The sequence below is a fragment of the Mirounga angustirostris genome, unplaced genomic scaffold (assembly GCF_029215605.1).
Source record: "Mirounga angustirostris isolate CCGP_5_RB_7025 unplaced genomic scaffold, mMirAng1.0.hap1 SCAF_13, whole genome shotgun sequence".
Lineage (NCBI taxonomy): Eukaryota > Metazoa > Chordata > Mammalia > Carnivora > Phocidae > Mirounga > Mirounga angustirostris.
The window spans coordinates 24,840,780-24,861,700 of record NW_026991721.1 but is presented as its reverse complement, the minus strand read 5'-3'; the positions used below and the strand labels follow the sequence as shown (position 1 = coordinate 24,861,700).

General features: G+C 40.6%; 1 protein-coding gene across 1 annotated transcript in view; it reads left to right on the top strand.

Annotated features, from left to right (window-relative positions):
- Positions 1 to 20,103, top strand: part of CAT (catalase) — a 38,315-nt gene extending 18,212 nt beyond the window's left edge. Inside the window, exons 5-13 of the mRNA XM_045893921.2 lie at positions 56 to 160; positions 760 to 885; positions 4,209 to 4,400; positions 5,065 to 5,217; positions 8,405 to 8,543; positions 11,360 to 11,490; positions 17,447 to 17,554; positions 18,991 to 19,074; positions 19,401 to 20,103. Coding sequence (XP_045749877.1) covers positions 56 to 160; positions 760 to 885; positions 4,209 to 4,400; positions 5,065 to 5,217; positions 8,405 to 8,543; positions 11,360 to 11,490; positions 17,447 to 17,554; positions 18,991 to 19,074; positions 19,401 to 19,466 — 1,104 coding nt within the window. The 3' untranslated portion in view covers positions 19,467 to 20,103. The remainder of the gene's footprint in view (positions 1 to 55; positions 161 to 759; positions 886 to 4,208; positions 4,401 to 5,064; positions 5,218 to 8,404; positions 8,544 to 11,359; positions 11,491 to 17,446; positions 17,555 to 18,990; positions 19,075 to 19,400) is intronic.
- Positions 20,104 to 20,921: the final 818 nt, after the last annotated feature.

Sequence of the window (20,921 nt, the reverse complement as noted above, 5' to 3'; positions counted from 1 at the left end):
ACACCAAAATTCCTATAAACTTAGTTTTGGGATTTTTTTCTCTTTTTCTGTTTAGTTTCCATCCTTTATCCATAGTCAAAAGAGAAACCCTCAAACACACCTGAAGGATCCAGACATGGTCTGGGACTTTTGGAGCCTGCGCCCTGAGTCTCTGCATCAGGTAGGAACTCTTCTTTTTCACTCTATTATAATGTTTCACCTGAACTATGCCTCATCATGTGTTTCTCAAACAGCTTTGGCTATATCTCATTGGACTTGGTTTCTGACTTTCTTTTTGGGAGGCTTCCTCAGATTTCTTGACTCTGAAGAGTTTTATAATGATTGATTTTGTTAATTTTCCCCCATTCATAGCCCTTAAGTGATGCTAGAAATGTTATCAATTGATATTTAACAATATTAAGGATTAAAGTCTCTAGTACGAAGTAAAGCTCTTTGTATTAGGGAAAGAAGGGAAAAGTGTTACCAAACATATTTACTGTTAAAATAGATTTTGAGTAATAAGGTAGGCTACTTTTCCTATTTGTTTTTGCTTATCTTTATTGAATTCTGAGCCATGAGGTTAATGATTTACATATCATTCTGCTTTAAATTCTTGTTATTTTGTATAAATGATACTAATGATAACCTTTCCTATGGGAACTTGCTTAGTGTCTTCCATGTCATTAAGAGATTCTTTGGAAACTTAGGAATATCTTTAAAAAATCTAGGATGTTTTGATTGAAACTAGAAAATTTTAGGATTTATTTTTCTGTTTCTTAGGTTTCCTTCTTGTTCAGTGATCGAGGGATTCCAGATGGACACAGGCACATGAATGGATATGGATCGCATACTTTTAAGTTGACCAATGAGAAGGGAGAGGCAGTTTATTGCAAATTCCATTATAAGGTACATGTTGCCTTTGGGGCAGAAGGTACAAGGCTCCTACAACCCACGTCTCTTTAGTTCTGAAGACTGGGAAAAGATCAAGGCTCCTCCCCGCCTTTCCCTTACCTCCACTCTGAAGGCTGAGAGGTACTGGTCCAGTTGACTTGGACCATGACTCTTCTCTTGGCTCCACCCAAGTGAATAGGTACATGCTGCCCAGTTAAGGGAACTGTGTGGGCTCTCTTTGGTCTCCTCTTTCCATGCCAGAGGGTAGGAGTACACAGCTACTAACAATGGTCAGGCTTTCTTCTCCTTCTGGGCCCTGGGGGCAATGTGTAAATATTTGGGGAAATGCTCACTTAATGCTGGTTCTCTGGTTTAATGTTCCTGGTCCTGGCAGGTGAATATCCATTTTCCCTGGAGAGGGAAGACTTAAGGTTTTGGTTTGGGCTCAAATGGAAGGAGATAATATAGGCCTCTAGGCTATGTGAAAGATTTCTACCAGGTTTAGCCTAGCTTTCTAGACTTCTTTGTTGGAGTTTAGAATTAAGCCTTAGCAAACAGTGAAGTGTTATGTTGCTTTGCCTTTCCTAGCCCTGAGTCATGGTGCTGAACATAGATATCTTTTATGGTCCAAGAGGGGATTATGGCAAAAATGGGGCATTCCTGTCTGTAATACCAACCTCACCATCACTTTCAATCTGATGCTATCTTTCCAGAAACGTTTCTCCTAATGTTTTTTAAACTCATCCATCCATTTATTTAGCGTTTATTGAGGGTGTATTATGAATAGGGCAAAAAAAGTAAAATCAGTTACAAATGTAAAAAAATAAAAATTGTCTTTTTCATTTACTTTCATATAATCGTCAAATAAGTTACCTTCGGGGGAAGCTCTGAGAACATTTTAATTAACTGAAGTGTTTTAAAGAGCTCTCTTGTATTATGATCTTGGCATTTGTTACAATAAGCAGTATTCTCAGAGAACTCTAGAAGGTATTTAAAAAAAGCCTCTGGTGGCCTGAGAATGTGTTTCCAAATACTACTGCTAAAATAAGCGCAGACCAGAAGCGGACTAAGGACAAATATAGTCTCCTTAATGGTATCTACCCCAAGACCTGTTTTCTTCTGTTCGGTCTTGATCTTTATCTGAACAACTTATGTAGGTATATCAAATAGGAATACTGTTTTCCCTCTTTATACTTATAGCTTGGATATATATAATCTTTGGCAGAGAACAGTTTTAAGCAACAGTTGCCCCATTGGCTTGTAACTGCCAAAAGGAGCAGTGTTGTGTCACAGAGAGCAAGGGCTAAATGACTGTGTCTGGGGCATCCGCATGGTGGTAGCTTTGCAGACAGACCAGTCTGAATTCAAATTTTCCTTTTTCTAGGTAACTCTGACTTGGTCATATTATTAAAAGTTCTCTGTGCTCCAGCTTTGTCACTGTGAAATTGGGATAATAATAGCAGCTGTCCATGATCCTGGAAGGATTGGATTGCTTATGGGCCTGTTCAGTAGAAGGCCCTGGGGTAGCCTGAGACCTACTTGGATATATCAGTGTGGATTATTCTAACCTATGACTAGTCTTTTCTAAGCCTGAGGGATTCAGTTAAAATCAGAAAGGTATTGCAATATTATTGCACAATTTAATATATTAGCTCTCTGGGTGATCAGACCAGAATTTCAGACTTCTGGTCTGAAATTAAGAAGGGTTCATATCTTGCTGCTGGCTAGAGAGACTCGAGATTTCTGTGGTAGAAAGAGTTTCAGAATTGACTTTTTTTTTTTTTTAAGATTTTATTTATTTGAGAGAGAGAGAATGAGAGAGAGCGAGTACATGAGAGGGGGGAGGGTCAGAGGGAGAAGCAGACTCCCCGCCGAGCAGGGAGCCCGATGCGGGACTCGATCCAGGGACTCCAGGATCATGACCTGAGCCGAAGGCAGTCGCTTAACCAACTGAGCCACCCAGGCGCCCCTCAGGATTGACTTTGATGAGGAAATCTTTCCATGCTTGGCTTGTGGGGATCTTTCAGAATAAGATACAGGTGAGAATCTGTTGAAAGACTGTATGGTGTGATAGTAGGAGCATTGGTGAAAGTGACTAACTTAGTTCGGTCTTCATGGCTTGCTTGGGAAGTCAGAATACTAATTTTGGGGCTTCTGGGTGGCTCAGTTGGTTAAGCGACTGCCTTTGGCTCAGGTCATGACCCCGGGGTCCTGGGATCAAGCCACATATCAGGCTCCCGGCTCAGCAGGGAGCCTGCTTCTCCCTCTGACCCTCTCCCCTCATGCTGTTTCTCTTTTGCTCACTCTCTAATAAATAAATAAATAAAATCTTAAAAAAAAAAAAGAATACTAATTTTGCCTGCTCCTAGGCAGAGAACTGGTTCAGAGTGGCTCTACTGAAGTTCTTTTCAGTTCTATGAACTATGATTCTGTGATTTCTGAAAAAAAATAAAAGGAAGAGGGGGGTAGAGGGATGCTAACCAGCACAATCTCAATAATTGATTTGAGCTATTACAAAACAGGGAATTAAAAACTTACTTCATGCAAAAAAAATTATTTGCTTATTTTAAAAGTATTTTTTTTTTTTCTGATTTGAAAAGTAACATGAGTGTAAAAATTCAAATAATCACCACTCTGGAAAACAATTTTGAAGTTCCTCAAGAAATTAAATGTAGAATTACTGTGTGACCCGGCAACTTTATTTTGAGATGTATACTAAAAAATCCACTGGGGGCTTCTGGGTGGCTCAGTTGGTTAAGCGACTGCCTTTGGCTCAGGTCATGATCCCAGGGTCCTGGAATCGAGCCCCACATCGGGCTCCCTGCTCAGCGGGAAGCCTACGTCTCCCTCTCCCACTCCCCCTGCTTGTGTTCCCTCTCTCGCTGTGTCTCTCTCTGTCAAATAAATAAATAAAATCTTTAAAAAAAAAATCCACTGAATTGGACACTTTAAAATGGTTAAAGTGGTACATATTATGTTATGTTTATTTTATGCCAAAAATTTCTTGGCTTTTCTGAAGACAGTAGTACAGCATTCTTTATATGGGTGAGAAATTGAAAATATATGTTAACAGTTAAATTCAAATAATACAGGATACAGAAAGGGAAATATAGGACTAATTTTAAATATGAAATGTATATACAGATTCCCTTAGCATTTAAAAGAATCAAGATAACCAAGTAGAATTTCTTGTTGATGAATTCCTATTTGTATCAGATTTGAACAAGGAAAATCCAGTGTTTGAGTTGCGTTACTCATCATCCTTCAGTGCGTAACTGATTAAGTTGTATAACTTTGCCAATACATTTCAGTTGGAGCTGCTTTCTCTCATTCTGTAGACTGACCAGGGCATCAAAAACCTTTCTGTCGAAGACGCAGCGAGACTTTCTCAGGAGGATCCTGACTACGGCCTGCGAGATCTTTTCAACGCCATTGCCACAGGCAACTACCCCTCCTGGACATTTTACATCCAGGTCATGACTTTTAATCAGGCAGAAACCTTTCCATTCAATCCATTTGATCTTACCAAGGTGAGTCTGTTAACAACTAAATTGTTTTCTTTTTTAAGTCTCTTTGTACCTAATTTTACAAATTCCAGTCAAGTGTTCATAATGATCGTGAAGTCATGTATGAAATGCCATGCAGCTGCTTTGCAATTTCCTGGCCTGTGCATCTCACTTCTAGTTCCTGTTTGCTGAGTTCATTGAGTTTCTCAAAGTGGCTTGATCTATCATCATTAGCAGGGAAAAAATCTTGAAAAGCTGATGTCCTTTTGCCCAGGGAAGATGTCAGTATTTACTGTTTACTGTTGTGAAAGATTGAACCAGTGCACTCACCTAAGTTCTTTTCACTTTACTGGATTAAAAAATTATTGTTATATTAGATTCATTATATTAGAAAGCTGGTAATTTTTTTTAAAAGATTTTATTTATATATTTGAGAGAGAGTGAGCAAGCAAGCGAGCACGAACTGGGTGGGGGGAAGGGCAGAAGGAGAGGGAGAAACAGACTCCTCTCTGAGCAGGGAGCCCGATGCAGGACTAGATCCCAGGACCTTGGGATCATGACCTGAGCCAAAGGCAGATGCTTAACCGACTGAGCCATCCAGGCACCTGGAAAGCTGGTATTTTTAATAAGTACTTTAATTTCTTTTAGTTGGTTATTTGGTAATTGTGAATATGACATTTATTTTTAGATTTGGCCTCACCAGGACTACCCTCTTATCCCAGTTGGTAAACTGGTCTTAAACCGAAATCCAGTTAATTACTTCGCTGAGGTTGAACAGTTGGCATTTGACCCAAGCAACATGCCACCTGGCATTGAGCCCAGCCCTGACAAAATGCTTCAGGTAAGCCTGGTGGATGGAGATCTTCTGAGGCGGGAGTGCAGGTGTGTGCACGGGTGAATGCACGCCCACATGAGGACACGCACATACACACACGCTATAATTTGGCATGATCTTTATATAAAGAATTAACTAGAACATCACTTAAATTTTAATTAATCTGGGTCCTTAGTTCCTGTGGGTCTGACTAAGGCATCCTGACATTACAATATTACAGTATAAAGCAAATTTCATAGTATGTTAAGACTTTGATATTTAGTCTCTTAATTTAAAAGAAGTTACATTAGAAATGCCTCAGGTATTTGTAGAGTAAAGCACTCTTTGTTCAGTCTGTCATTGATGGGAGGGAATATCATTAAATGTTCAGTATAACTTGATTCATTTCCTCTCCCATGGTGATGCTTGAATTTTTCCATCTGTAAAAAGAGACTGGAGATAGTTTTTATGTCACCAGTGATTGAAGGCAGTGTGTTAATTTAACCATTTGTTTCAGTAATGTTCCTACACATTCACTACTTTTTCATCACTCTCCACTAGGCTCTTTCAAGAGTAGAAAGAGTGAAAAATACTTTTTTGGACCAGAAATCAGTAGGAAAATATTTGGCTTAATAATTATTGAGTAAATCAATCTCTTGTGTTTTTAGACTCTGACCATGAAACAAAGGTGAAAGATTATTACCTGACATTAGGCCACAGTGACTGATGGTTGCTTCTCATAGAAGCATCTAACTCTGGTTCAGGTGTCACTCTCCATGGAGACAAGCTAAGATTCCATTGCTTTTTTTTTTTAATATTTTATTTATTTGAGAGCGAGCGAGTGAGAGAGAGCACAAGCAGGGTGAAGGGCAGAGGGAGAAGCTGAGCAGGGAGGCCAATGTGGGACTCCATCCCAGGACTCTGGGATCATGACCTGAGCAGAAGGCAGACGCTTAACCGACTGAGCCACCCAGGCACCACCATTGTTTTTTTTAATAGTAACTTTCCTGCTTTGACATTGGGAACATCTAAAACTTTTATAGAAAATAAGTTTTTTATTAGCTTTCAGTTCAATTTAACATATATATAAATATATATATGTATGTATTTTTTTTTTTTTTTTTGAAAAAGAGAGATGACTCACATGTGAGGGGGCAAGGGGCAGAGGGCGAGGGAGAGAGAGAATCTTAAGCAGGCTCCATGCCCAGTGCAGAGCCTGATGTGGGGCTCGATCTCACAATCTTGAGATCATGACCTGAGCCGAATCAAGAGTTGGACGCTTAACTGACTGAGCCACCCAGCTGCCCCTTAACTAATAGAAATTGAATACCTCTCTGTGGATGATAGACTGCTCTGGCTGCTATAACATATGAAAACACAAGATAACTATAATATAAGGCAGAATGCCATTTGAATTAGGAGAAATCTTGTCTGTTAGGAGGATGACGACAAAGTTTCAAGAATGAGGTAGCATTTGAGATGCCTTTTGAAGAATGGGTAGGATTTCAGTTTTCAACAGAAGTAAAATGGGACAGGAGAGAGACCTGAGTATAGGAGCAACGGTGGGCCATGTTGGGTCTATATAAATTGTGAACAGTCACTTCTTCCTAAAGTAGAAGAAATAAGATTGGGTACATTGAGCATAGGTCAGAGGGGACTTTAGTGCTTGAGTAGAAGTTTGTACAATTGTTCCTTTTAGGACAAGGTTTCTTCAGTTTTGAGAAATGTGGTCTGTGTGTATCAAGTAGAATCAGTCCAGGTGGTGAACTGGAGGTCAGAGAATAGAGAAGTAAAGCCAAGCAGATCACAGAGCACAGGCAGAGTGCTTGTGTTGAAAGGAGTAAAGGAAGCCAAGCCCTGGGACCCTGGGCATCCAACCTTCCCTCCCTTGGGGTTGGAAGGGAGGTGAACCGTGTGAAGGAGGTTACTGGGATTTGCCAAGGCATGAATTTATCATGGGTAGAGCTAAAACTGCATAACCCTGGTATTGAGGGAACAGGTTAAAGAACAAATATTATCCAAATTCTTTTCACAATTCAGGTCACCAAGGGTCTCTGGGGCCACAGTGAGACCTGGAGACAGTTAACAACACTGAGTCATACAATTAGAAGAGCTGAGAGGCACTGGGTGGAGGCCTAGGCCCAGGGCAAAGGACCACAGATCATATCCATGTTCTCTGCAACAACAAAAAGCAAATGTCTAAGACATTTCATTGAAACTGTTGGGGAGAAAGTCCTGAGAAAAGATGATAAACCGAAATCATGCAATTCTATTAGTGAATTGAATTTATGAATGAATCCTGTAATTTCTGTCGGTATTAATTTTGGCTATGGCAAACATATTTTAAATTTAATGTGCTGTCTTCTTTTTTTTTTTTTTTAAGTGTGTTTAGAAAGTGCAAGGGCTTTATTTAGTAGGTGCAGTCAAGATATCAGTCCCTAGCCCAGTCTTTCTACAACGTAAGTCAGTTAGCTGTGAGTTCTGATGCCAGAGAGCATGTGAGGAGCCATACATACAACAGGGAAAGACTGCTGTACTTATTTAGCCGTTTGGTGACCAGTGAGGAAACGTTTCAAGTTTTTTGAGTAGTTAAGTCACATAATCTGTGTGGGGTCTGAGGCTGATGCTTTTGGCAGGAGTGTGTAGGACGGTGATGGTGAAGGAGGGGCTGAAGGTGGCGATCCAGGTAGGGGGCCTTTGAAATCACTCTGATGGGGACTAATGAGCATCCCAGGGTGATAGTGGTTGTATGGTCATGAACAGTGGTCTCCATTACCTTTCAACAAGATCGTGTTAATAAACTTTAAAGTGTTACCCAAAGCAGTAAGCCAGATCACAGTGAGAAGGACATAGATTCCAGTTAGTGGGGTTCTAGCAGATGTATTTTACAATGTTATAACATCCTTGAGCGTAGGAAGTAATACAAGGCAGGGCACTAACTTGTTATTTGAGGGGAAAAAAGAAGTTCTTACCTAGAACAGGTGTGAAGACTTGTGGCTCTTTGGCTGTTTGACAGGGAAGATTAAGGACTGTTCAGTTCGGGAGAACTCATTTCATGAGAGAAGAAACTTTGCTCTTTTGGGGGGCTAGTCAGGGTTTGGTGGTAACGCTGTACAGAGTGCTTTGTGCCTGAAATTTGAGAATGAAGTGTACAGACCATTCTGCTGTGTGTGTGACTGCACGCAGTCAGTGCCTGTTTCATTTATAACTGTAGGGCCGCCTTTTTGCCTATCCTGACACTCACCGCCACCGCCTGGGACCCAACTATCTTCAGATACCTGTGAACTGTCCTTTCCGTGCTCGAGTGGCCAACTACCAGCGTGATGGCCCCATGTGCGTGCTCGACAATCAGGGTAGGCCTCAGACGTCTGGCTCACCCAGGCGGGTGGGGGGGATGCCGAGGGTGCCACTGAGCAGAGGGCAGGATGCCCTGCTAGGCCCGTGGTCTTCAGGCTCCTGCTCTATGAAGACAACCCAGGGGACCTACTGCTCTATGAAGCAAGGATGGTTTAAACTGCCCGAAGACTCTATACTTTTATCTGTTTGATATATTTTATTGAGAGTTCCCATCTCAGATTTTCCTTGCCGTCCATCAGATAATGAAAGGTGGGAGAAAGATCTTTCACACTGGCTGTTGAAGAGTAGCATTCAGCTTAGGGGTTAGGTTTTAAAGACTTTTCACAAAGTGGACAGTTCCTTATCACTCTTAAATCACTAGGACTTAGACTCTTGGAAGTGCAAAAGTGCAAGAGTTCCTGTTTCTTGTTTTCCATTACACTTGGCTGGGGTCAAGGAGGAACAAATGGGGCATGGGACAGGTTAGAATAAGGGAGACAGAGTGAATCAAGTAATCCTCCCTTACTTTTTTTTCAAAGTGAATATAATATAGTTGAATTCATGGAAATCAGCTGGTGAGATGAGACTCTATTGTATTTTGTTCTTTGGAGCTCATTTATCAAATTTATGAATTTCTTTTCTTTTAACTACTGTTTTTGGTGCCATGTATAAACAGCCTCTATTTTTGATTACTTGTTCTAATTAGTGAATGTTTGATTAATGTTTTTTCCTTTTAATGCTCCCCAGTTTAATATCGATCTTAATTTTCTTTCTTTTGTTTTCTTATTTGGGCACATTTTTTTTTTTTGGTAATAGGCTGCTTACATTGATCCCTTCAGAAATTTTACTGATGATTTATATTTATAGCCATAGATGTCTGTATTCAAACCAAGTTTACTTTTCTCTGATACAAAGAGAAAGAAAAGAAAATTTGGAAAATATAAGGGAAAGAAGAGAAGGGGAGAAGAAAAACCCACTTACAGCCCCACCACTCAGAGGCCACAACTGTTGCATTTTGCTTTATTTCCTGCCAGTTTTCTCTGGGACTATTTTTTATAGACTTAAGATTATTTTGTTTATATGATTTTGTGCCTTGCATTTGTTACCATTATGACTAAGCCTTTGTATGCATTTAACGAGTGCACTTGCTCACTAACCGATTACATCAAGTATTTGCAGCACTTTTGCTCCCTGAGGTTTATAGAGCTCATGGGGTTTGCTGTTGCCCAAAGTAGCTGATATTTCCTGTGTTGGTCTTCTGCATTTTTATTCCAAAGTGATTTCTTCCTTTCATATTTGTCAGTCCTTTTGTTCCTGAGACCGGCTGTATCGGAGAGGTTCATGTATATTCTGGAACTTCATTAATAAGTACTTGCTTCATGTTTATCATTCTTGTTCACCATTATGGTGGCATGTGTATGAAAAACTACTTAAGGATACATTTTGACACACCCTTTGCCTACTTTTATAAGCTGAGCATTTGGGTTGTGCTCTTGAAGTTTAATGAAAGAGCTTAATTGTTCCCAGTAGTCAATGACTTGAAGACAACTCCCAGAGGAAGGGTCAGAACTCATTTGGAGATAGAATTTTAAAATTACTCAAATAGGCACATTTCAAAGAACCTAATTCTTAGTGCAGAAGACCACTGGTAGCTGGTTGTTGGAGCATTTTGCTGACCTGGAATGAATCCCAAGGGCTAATAATTGGGCCCCATAATAGTATGGGGCCCTCCTTCTCCCTACATGCACTTGATGGGTGTGATCTATAGGCACCTCTTGATTATTCACTCTGCATAATCTATCCTGGCAGTGAGCTGGTTAAGATTCTAACCTCAGATTGGTTTGTTCAAAACACTCAAGATGTTTCTAGGCCACTCCTGCTTAGGGAGCATGTGCTCAGGTAATTCAAGCTTCAGCCAACATTAGCTGAAGCAGTTAGGAAAATAAATATGCCAAAATGAAAAATTTAATTTATTCCAGAAGTCAGAAGATATGTTTTGATTGCATTTGTCATTATTTTTTTCTGTAAGTCCAGATAAATGAGTGCTGCCATACTAGAAATATCAAACTAAAAAAACAATCCTTTTTATTTATCTGTAGAGGGAAGGGAAAGGGAAGCTAGAATTGAATAAAGTTGTAGTCAATAAAGGAAAGATACTCCAAGAATCTTAAAACCTTGAAGGAATAGTGAAATAGAGTTGTGTAATGGGAATATAGTCTGTACTGGAATGGAAGAGACAAAACAGATCCCAGATCCCAGCTCTACCACTAACCACCATGTGACCTGGCAACAGGTAGTTAACATCTCAGGGCTCAGTTTATATGTGTCTGTAGATTGAAGGAGCAGCGCTAGAACTTTCAGTTGCTCCCAAGAGTTCTGTGATTCAGTGTCTGAATTGAGCCCAAGCCCAAATGAAACTCTCAGATTTGAAATGTATCTTTGGATCTCATCTTCTATGGGGGCCAGATCAAACCTGTATAAATATATTTGTACCAGTAAGCATTGGAAGATTTTAAAGATCAGATCACTTGAAGTGTTAAAGAAAACTTGAGATCTCTTCATTAAAACTCAGAGTGAGACCGCCCATGAGAGCATTTGGAAGGTGGCATTATTCTCTAAGAATCTGAGTCCTGCGTATAGCTAAATAGGAGACGTTAAAAATAATATGTACATGAACTGCATATATATTGTGTGTGTATACCTAGGCATGCATGTGTGTGTATATACACGTATATGTGATTGCCACTTGAATTATATCTTACTACATTGACTGCTTGTAGACTTAATTCATTTTTCCTCTCCCTAAGTGAATCTGCATGGTTTTCTTTTGAAGGTGGTACTCCAAATTACTACCCCAATAGCTTTAGTGCTCCAGAACAGCAACCTTATGCCGTGGAACACAGCAGCCAGTGTTCTCCCAACGTGCAACGCTTCAACAGTGCCGACGAAGATAATGTCACTCAGGTACCAGCTTCTTGGTTTGCCATGGGAGTCACTTGATCAGCTTCCTTGTTCATGTCTACATATTTCCCCCTGGTCCCCTCCCCCCCCCCTTATTTTAAGATTTTATTTAGAGAGAAAGAGCATGCATGAGTGGGGCAAGGGGCAGAGGGAGATGGAGAGAGAATCTCAAGCAGACTCCACGCCGGGCGTGGAGCCTGATCAGTGCGGGGCTTGATCTCACAGCCCTGAGATCATGACCTGAGCTGAAATCAAGAGGCAGACGCTTAACTGATTGAGCCACCCAGGCCACCCTATTTTCCCCCTCTTAAAGTGTCTAATATATCTTATTTTGAATTCATGGAAGACATCTCTAATCATAAATCAGTCCCTTTATTAGATGGAGTTGAAGTGTTGTGTTACTATGCTCTTTTGGTACAAGGTAGGGGGACTCATTTGAGTTCCCCTAAATTTTATTGAAGGGATTATAGGTGGGGGCCACTGGGGAAACAGGGATGCATAGAAATGTAAGAAATGCTCAAATAAAGCTTAAGTACAATCGCATCTGAGAAGCTAGGCAGGACAGCTCAGATTTAAGGGACTAGAACAGCATTCACAATAGCACTGGGAGCCTCAGTAGCAAGAGTGTAGGGTAGGGCCCACTGTTCACAGGACTCCGCTGCTCTCTACCTGTCGGCTTCTATTTTTCAGTACCTGTTGCTTATTCTTACTGTGTTCTCCTGACTTCCACCTCATAGCTTCTGTTTTAACGTTGCTGTGGCTTTGCTGTGACCTTGGCCTAACTTTTTTTTTTTTTTAAAGATTTATTTATTTATTTATTTGAGAGAGAGAGAATGAGAAAGAGAGCACATGAGAGGGGAGAGGGTCAGAGGGAGAAGCAGACTCCCTGCCGAGCAGGGAGCCCGATGCGGGACTCGATCCAGGGACTCCAAGATCATGACCTGAGCCGAAGGCAGTCGCTTAACCAACTGAGCCACCCAGGCGCCTGGCCTAACTCTTCTATATAGCTTCTTTCTCCATATATTACTTTTTTGGGGGGACCCTTTTCCACTCTCTCTCTCTCTCTCTCTCTCTCTCAGTACTTCTCTATCAGATTCTGGAGAGAGGGAGTCGAATTGATTTGACTGATCTTTTCACTCTAGGCTGCATCACTGACCTTTGGCCAGCCTGTGGTTAACTGCCCTGGGTCAAGTGCCCACCCTCTTTCCAATCACCTATGGCTGTCCGAGCGCTGTTCTCTCAGGGGTTGCACTGAAAGAGACCCTTTGACTTTGAAGAGCAGCCTCCTCATTAATGTGTCCAGTGCAACTTAGACCTCACACAAGAGAAGAAGGAAATTAAAGTCTAGTTGTGTTAGAGTTCGGTTTGGGCGGTTGGTGTTAAACTTAGTATTTAAATTAGAATAGGAACTATATCTAGTTTCTCAATTTATAAATGTGGGTTCTAAGTAAAAGGTGTTTACATGAATTAATTCACTGTGAAGATATCTTTATTTGAAAGGGATGCATACATAGATATGTGTATATAAAAAAAATTACTTTATAGTAGGATGTAAACCATATCTAGATGAAATTAAACATCTTCTAAAAGCCTTTTGTAGTTAACTGCATTATTCTTGGTGATGCAGATGATACCAAGTATATTATAATACAATCCCTGCCTCTCAGAGAATTTTGCCTGCATGAGGCCTATTCTGGTGTTAAACTAGCTAATACTACCTCTGCAAAAATTAATTTAGAGAATACATGGCTTACAGAGTAAGAGAGTATATATGCAGTTCATCTAACTAACAACTCATGTTCAGAATATGTAAAGAACTCCGACAGGGCAGTGAGAAAAAGACAAAGGAATAGAAGATGGGCAAAGACTTGAACAGGTACTTCACAAAAGAGGATATCCAAATGACTGAAAAATATACAGAAAAGTGGTTTATCTCCGTAGTCAGCAGGGATGTGCAAAATAAAACCACAAAGAGATAGCACTACATATGCACCAGAGTGTCTAGAATTAGAATGACCAGCCACGTCAAGTGTTGAGAGAACGAGAAACAACTCTAACTCTCCTGTGAATGTAAATTAGTTCAGCTGTTTTGGAGAACGGTGTCTCAGGATCCATTCAAGCTACACGTGTGTGTCTTTTGACCCTAGTAAAGTACACTGTTCTGTAGGAACCTAATAGAAATGTGTACATATGAGCACCAGAAGACGCGTACAAGACTGTTCCTGTTACCCAGATGTTCAACAAGAGCTTGGATAAGCACATTTGGCAGAACACATTTAAAATATTAGAAATCAAAAGAATTGCCTTTGGGGAGGCAGTTGGAGAAAGGGGGATAATGACTGGGAGGAGGGGCTCTGGTGGGGAGATTTCTGAGGTGTGAATGATGTTCCTTCTTCATCTGGGTAGTGGTTGTGTAGTGTGTTCACTGAAAAATCATTGAACCTTACACTTAGGGTTAGTACCCTTTACCGTAGGGCCATTATACTTAAATTAAAAAGCTTACTAAAGAAAAAAAATCATTCAATTTGTATATACTAGTAAAAATACCACGTTTCCTTTAAAAAGAATTTGGTCCTGGGGCGCCTGGGTGGCTCAGTCGTTAAGCGTCTGCCTTCGGCTCAGGTCATGATCCCAGGGTCCTGGGATCGAGCCCCGCGTCGGGCTCCCTGCTCCGCGGGAAGCCTGTTTCTCCCTCTCCCTCTCCCCCTGCTTGTGATCCTGCTCTCACTGTGTCTCTCTCTGTCAAATAAATAAATAAAATCTTAAAAAAAAAAAAAAAAAGAATTTGGTCCTGCTATCAAAGGTCTATGGTTAGAGTGTTGGAGCTGATAAAACCATTTGGAATCTTTATCTGGCTAATAAAATTGAATAGCCGTCCCGTGTGTGGGGTCCGTGTCCCCCTATAGTGAGCAGCTGAGTTGTATGTACAGATGGTGGCTGCTAGCCAGGTGTAAGGATATGCAGATCAGAGCACCGTGGAGACTTCTTCAGTTTGACTTCCAAGTCCTGCCTGCCTTTTGCCTGAGCAGCGTGACTGCTGACGCCAGGCTCAGATGGGTAAGGGTTCCATACTATTTACGTTGCAGCTGTCTTGTCCACATGCTGAGATAGAGGTGCTGTTTACCTTTTGTGTTTGTACATGTGCTTTTTTTGTTAACCTCTTGGAGCTAGATTAACTAGATCTCTAGGAGAGCAAGTATTTCATATGGGTTTTATTGAGTGGTATGTTGATAAATATTAACAGTCATGTACAGAGGGGAAAAGCCCTGGTTTATAGTGTTTGTCAATTTTCTTTCTCTCTCTTTTAATTTAATTTAATTTAATTTATTTATTTAAGATTTGATTTCTTTATTTGACAGAGAGAGAGACAGCGAGAGCAGGAACACAAGCAGGGGGAGTGGGAGAGGGAGAAGCAGGCTTCCCGCGGAGCAGGGAGCCTGATGTGGGGCTTGATCCCAGGACCCTGGGATCATGATCTGAGCCGAAGGCAGACGCTTAACGACTGAGCCACCCAGGCGCCCCTCTCTTTTTTTTTTTAGAGATTTAATTTATTTATCTGAGAGAGAGAGAGCATAAGCAGGGGGAGGGGCAGAGGGAGAAGCAGGCTCCTTGCTTAGCAGGGAGCTTGACGGGGGATTAATCCCAGGACCCTTGAGATCATGACCTGAGCCAAAGGCAGTGGCTTAACCAACTGAGCCGCCCCGGCACCCTATAGTGTTTGTCAATTTTCCTGATGAAAATATTCCCTACAGCTGATTTCCAGCTAGCACCATGGTGTCACTGAAACTGTGGCTTTGGGACATGAGGTTCCATATCACACTATTACGTAATATTTCTACCGTAGTGATACAGTAGACACAAATAACCTCAGGAACATAAGTAATATGTATTAATTGGGAAATCATACATTTTGAAGGTTTATTATTTTTGTTTGTAATATAATTTAATTGTAAGTTTATGTAATTGAAGTTTTAATAACAGCCGTGTCTAACAACTCACAAAATTCTTAAAAAGATGACAATCTGATCTCATGAGCAATTGGGCTCCAGCGCACTGGTGAAATTGCAGGACCAGTTTCCTTTTAGTTTGATGGTAGATTGATGGGACGTAGGAGGCCTCACTTCTACTTGTCATACATGGGCATGCTAGATTAAAAAATTAAAAAAAAAGTAGTTGAGCCAACAAACAAAATTAAATCTCTGGGTTCTAGAAATGGAATCACAATAGTGCATGAACATGGTGGGTAACCAGACCCTATTTACATCTTATTAAGACTTTATGACTCCAAGGGGCTTGGAGTTTAGGCTGCAGGCTCCATGTGTTGCAGAGAGCTAGAACTGGGCTCTTGACATATGACATAGTGATGAGAGCCAGGTGCTGGCACTCCATGGGAAAAAACTACCCACCAGACAGAGGCTGCAGCTTTGCCAGCATGTGGGCCCTACACTTCCTGAGAAATTGGGCGTCCCTTTCCTCTCCTCTTCTCCTCTCAGATGAGGTCTCTGCATTCTTGTTCCACTTAGAACCACCTAGAAGTTCTGACCTGAGAAACAATGAGTCAGTGAACCCTTCTAGGCCTTTGCAGAGATGGTGAAAAAAATCACAAGACACCTTCACAATTTGGACTCAGGTGCTGTTTCTGCAGAAGATAACTCCTGTTGGAGATGAGTCCCAGGGAAGAATTACAATACATGTAGGGAAATCCAGTACCCTGGGAAATTACACATGCAATAGATGGAAGAATCATGTACGTGACAGAATAATCTAAAAGGGCTTTAAAATAAGCATGTATACCGTATTCAAGGAGATAGAGAAAGGAATATGATCTATAAGATAAAAATAAGATATGGGAAAACAAAAACAAATAGATTTAAGAAAGAACCAAATAGATGTTTTTAGAAACAAAAAGTACGATCTTTCAAATAAAAATTCAACAGATACAGTGACTCAGTGGTTGGTTAAGCAATGTGTTAGGTACAGCTGAAGAGAGAATTAGGGAATTGGGGGATAGATCTGAGAAAATCCCCATAATGCAGTACTGTGATTGGATTGTGTTCATGTCAAAAATTTGATTTTTTGTACTTTAGTATCAAATGTAAATTTTGTTCAAATTTTAAAAATATGTTTTTATGGCTTGATATTTGATAACACACTTAAGAAAAGCTATGAACATTTTGACATTTTATGAATTTGATACTTTGGATAATTGGATATTTTTGGACTTTATAAACATTAGTAGAACAGGACATAGAATGGTGCCTGGTATATTATAGGGACTTTATAAATAAGTTCTGGTTGAATGAATGAATGAATGAAATGTTAGAATAAAATCATAGCTGTTACTTAGAAATGCTTGATTTTGGAAGTGAGCAAAGCCCTTAGGACTCATATACCTTACTTCTAAGCTCCTATTTTTCAATTTATTCTATTGATATTCATTTTAGAGGTAAGCTCAATTGTATAAATAAAGTATCACTACTAACGTGTCTTTTCCAGGATTTTGCTTGGCTTCTGAAAAACCAAGGGTATATATTAATGAAGTAGGGTTTTTTCCTCTATGGTTCTGGATGAATTGAACAAAGGTTGTATTATGCGAAGTTTCCATTTGATGACAGCTTGCCCATTCTGGACTTGTCAGTAGCAAGGTGTGGTGGGATTCTTAATTGTAGGCTATACTGTATTTTGTTTATAAGAGACATATAACTACAAAGGACATTACTAAGAAGCAGTTGTGAGCTATTATCAACTGAATTCTTCCTATTCCACAAAACAAAAAGGAACTCCACACAAATGACAGTTTTCACTAGAATTTTAAATTATCCTTAAATTCTAAACACTTTTTCATTCTTACACCAATGAGAAGCCTTGCTTTGTCATTTCAAAAGTGGAACATTGGGTGAGTTTTGTTCATGACAGACTGCTTATTTGACTCTCTGCACCATGCATTTTCCCTGAGCAGGTGCGGGCGTTTTATACAAAGGTTCTGAGTGAAGAGGAGAGGAAACGCCTATGCGAGAACATTGCTGGCCATCTGAAGGACGCACAACTTTTCATCCAGAAGAAAGCGGTGAGTGATATTTTGTGAGCTGACGGGGACATCTGCTGGCCGGAGAAGAGAGTGCAGCTGTGTGAGAGACCCCTTAAAAGGAAGTGTCGTTTCTATTCTATTAATCGAACTTAAAAAAATTAGTACAAATCCCAACCCACCTCCGATTTTTTTCTCTGCATGTTTTATCTCCAGTGAATTTGGCGTATCCATTGATCCTTTAGCTCCTTGTCCAGTGTATAATAATTGAGTTGAATTCAGGGTGAATTCTGTTCTATGCTCTTCATTGACTGTGGCCAAATTCTGTGCCAGAGTCATGTCCAATATAAAAATGTGGGTCCTGCCACAATTTTGCTTTGACTTTAGAAGATAAGAAATATGGATTGCATTTTTGCGTTGTGAAGCCTGTCTAACCACTCGGTGTCATGACACCTGAACCTCCTGCAGAAGCAACTAGAAACTTGCACGCTCTCTGGGGAGAGCTGAGCTGCTTCCAAAACTCAGGCTGAACTTCTGGGCTGAGATGCCAGGGAATTTCTGATGGCAGCTCACTGTGCTGCGTGGAGCCTTCTCACTTGCAGTTTTCGGGCCTGCCACAGGGGTCAGCTTCTTGGAAACTGAGACAACCCCACAGTTGCCTTGTGTCTTGGTTGGTGCTTCTCTGTTCAAAGGGGCTCTCTGGGACGGGTTCAAAGGCCTGGAGACAAGTACCAGCAGGCTGGGCGCTTTCTCTGTAGGCAAAGTTCTATGTCTTTAACTGTCTTTCACAAGTGTGTATATAAAAATAACCTTTTAAATTGCTGAGGCACTGTTTACACATTGCTGTCTGTAGCAGAGAGCTGGACGGTTGCTCTGTGAGGTAGGCGGGGGCAGGTTTTATCTCACTGATAAGAACGAGTGGGACAGTATGTAAGTAGCACAACTGGGCTTGAACCCTTGGCCTTTGCTCACATGTGCTGAAGCTGTAGGGCTTCCTGCGGGTTCACGATGCCCCCTTCCTGCTGTCTGCTCTGTATCAGCCCATGGTCAGGAGTTCCTGCTCCAAGTCTGTGGACTTGCCCAGCACGGGCCACTGTCTGTGTATCCCTGGCTTGAAACTCAGGCAGTGTCTGGGCCCATCTCGTTATACAAATCGCTGTGACTTGCTGAGTCACCCTGAGGTCGGCTCCTTACGTGCACTAAGTGCCTCTCTCCTCATTCTCTGAGGTAGGTTTAATTATGTTGTTCATTTTATTGGGAGTGGACACTGAAGCTCAGAGGAATGACTTATCCAAGGTTGCTCAGCCAGTATGTGCCAAGGTTTTCCCCGGATCCCCCAAATCTTGCTCTGTGTTGTTAAACACTGTGTTGTTCTGCCTTCCTTCCTCCCCTACAGAGTAAACACCGTGCTGCACATGCCAGGGGCTGGCCTAGGAGGGGCGTAGGGTCATATTTACATTCTTTTCATTTGGTTTCAGGTCAAGAACTTCAGTGATGTCCATCCTGACTATGGGGCCCGCATTCAGGCTCTTTTGGACAAATACAACGCTGGGAAACCTAAGGTGAGCCCAGAGCAGCCTGGCTGTGGTAAAGGAAGGGTGTCCTGGATCAGACTGGATTGGATGGTTTGGTTTCCTTTTGTGATGATTCTTCTCAGGGACAACTATTAGATTTTTCAAGCTGTTCAGACACTCACTTGATAGGTAAAGAACTCACCTGCAAAGCACATCCTCTTCACTTTAGCTCTGGACCCCATAAGGTAGTGTAAGTAAATGCAATCCCCAATGGTTATTATCTTCATTTGAGCACAAATTAAAGCTAAGATGAATACCAAGTTGCTGCTGCTGAGCGAGTTAATTAACCTGCTGGTCTTGTTCTTTTAAAACAGAACGCGATTCACACCTTTATGCAGCATGGGTCTCACCTGGCTGCAAAAGAGAAAGCCAACCTGTGAGAGTCGGGGCCCTGGGCCCGCCCCGAGTTGCTCTCCGCCTGTGAAGCAAAGCGTGGTGTTCACACGTGTACCCACTCTTCCCCGGGTAGAAGATTCTCCTGTGCTAGGTGCGCAAATGCAAGCTTATGTCTTTAAAAAATGATAATCCAGGTTTCTATAGCAAGTAATGTAGCGGTGGCTTTTAGTGCTATTTCCCTAGGGGAAGAAAGGGTAGGGCTTAACAATGTTGTAAAAGAAAATGTATTTGCTTTTGACGGTTGGATTATTCACTTAAAATGACTAGAATGAAAGTTTCTGGCAGAAATATGATTGTATTTGATAAGAAAAAAATCTCGGTGAAATCAGTATGTTTACATATCATCTCATGGCCTTATTATATAAAAATATGGCTATAATTATATAAGAAGAAAAGATTACTCAGAAATTTTAATTTTTCTCAGTTCCATATAGGAAAAACACATTTAATGCACTGAAAATAATTTCATTGACATCATAGCTTAATGCTTATTCCTGCCTGGAACTGATCAGATATTTTTAAATTTGGAATTACATCTGTGCTAATATAGCATTGATTTTGCAACAGACTGATTTGTAATTGCTACATTTTTACAATAAAATAATCTATACATAAGAAGAATGGTATTTGATTTCTTTTGGCTCCCGTTATATCTTGGACTCTTAATCTAAATATCCTGTATCATCAGATGCTTACCCTTAAAACTGAAAATACCAATATCACAAGGATACTATATTATTTGTTTAAACCAGTAGCCTTTAGACACAGCTTTCTGAGACACTGCGGACCAGAACTTTTAATTCTATTGGGAAAATAGCAAATTTCCCAACTTTGAAAATTACTTAGATCTCTTGTCCATTAACTCACTTCCTTATCTGATTATGAATTTTTATTTAAGAACCTCCTGTTCTTTCTTTTTTCCTTTAACTCATCTTTGCCTATCATGCTTAAAATCAAGTGGAATGCTCTAGAGGTGAGCTCTTGAGTACTGAATGAAACCTGTTTTCTTTGAAAATCCTTATTCCCTTCACCCCAGCTCTTCAAAACCAGTTTGTACTCACAGGAATTCCCTGAGATCTTGGGCTTCAGGAAACCATTGGACCCCTAGTAGATACAAACTTGCAGTCTTTTAGCTCAAACTTTTTTTAACCCCCTTGCCAAATTCTCTTGCCTAAATCCTTCCTGTACTTGGCGTGTGCTTGGAAACTGTTTATTTGTCAACATAGAAAGTAAAATTGTCCATTTGTGCCTAGTGGTGAATACTTTCAATATAGTGACTTTACTACAATTCTGGCTTTTTACAGTATTAAATATATAAGATAAACTCAAAAATTAACATAATTTGACGATGGGGAAGGAGTTTATTTGAAAATTGGTTATAAGTACAAAGATGGAGTTTTTGAGATAATTTTCTGCTTTGGTCTATTCTGTCGTCTAGA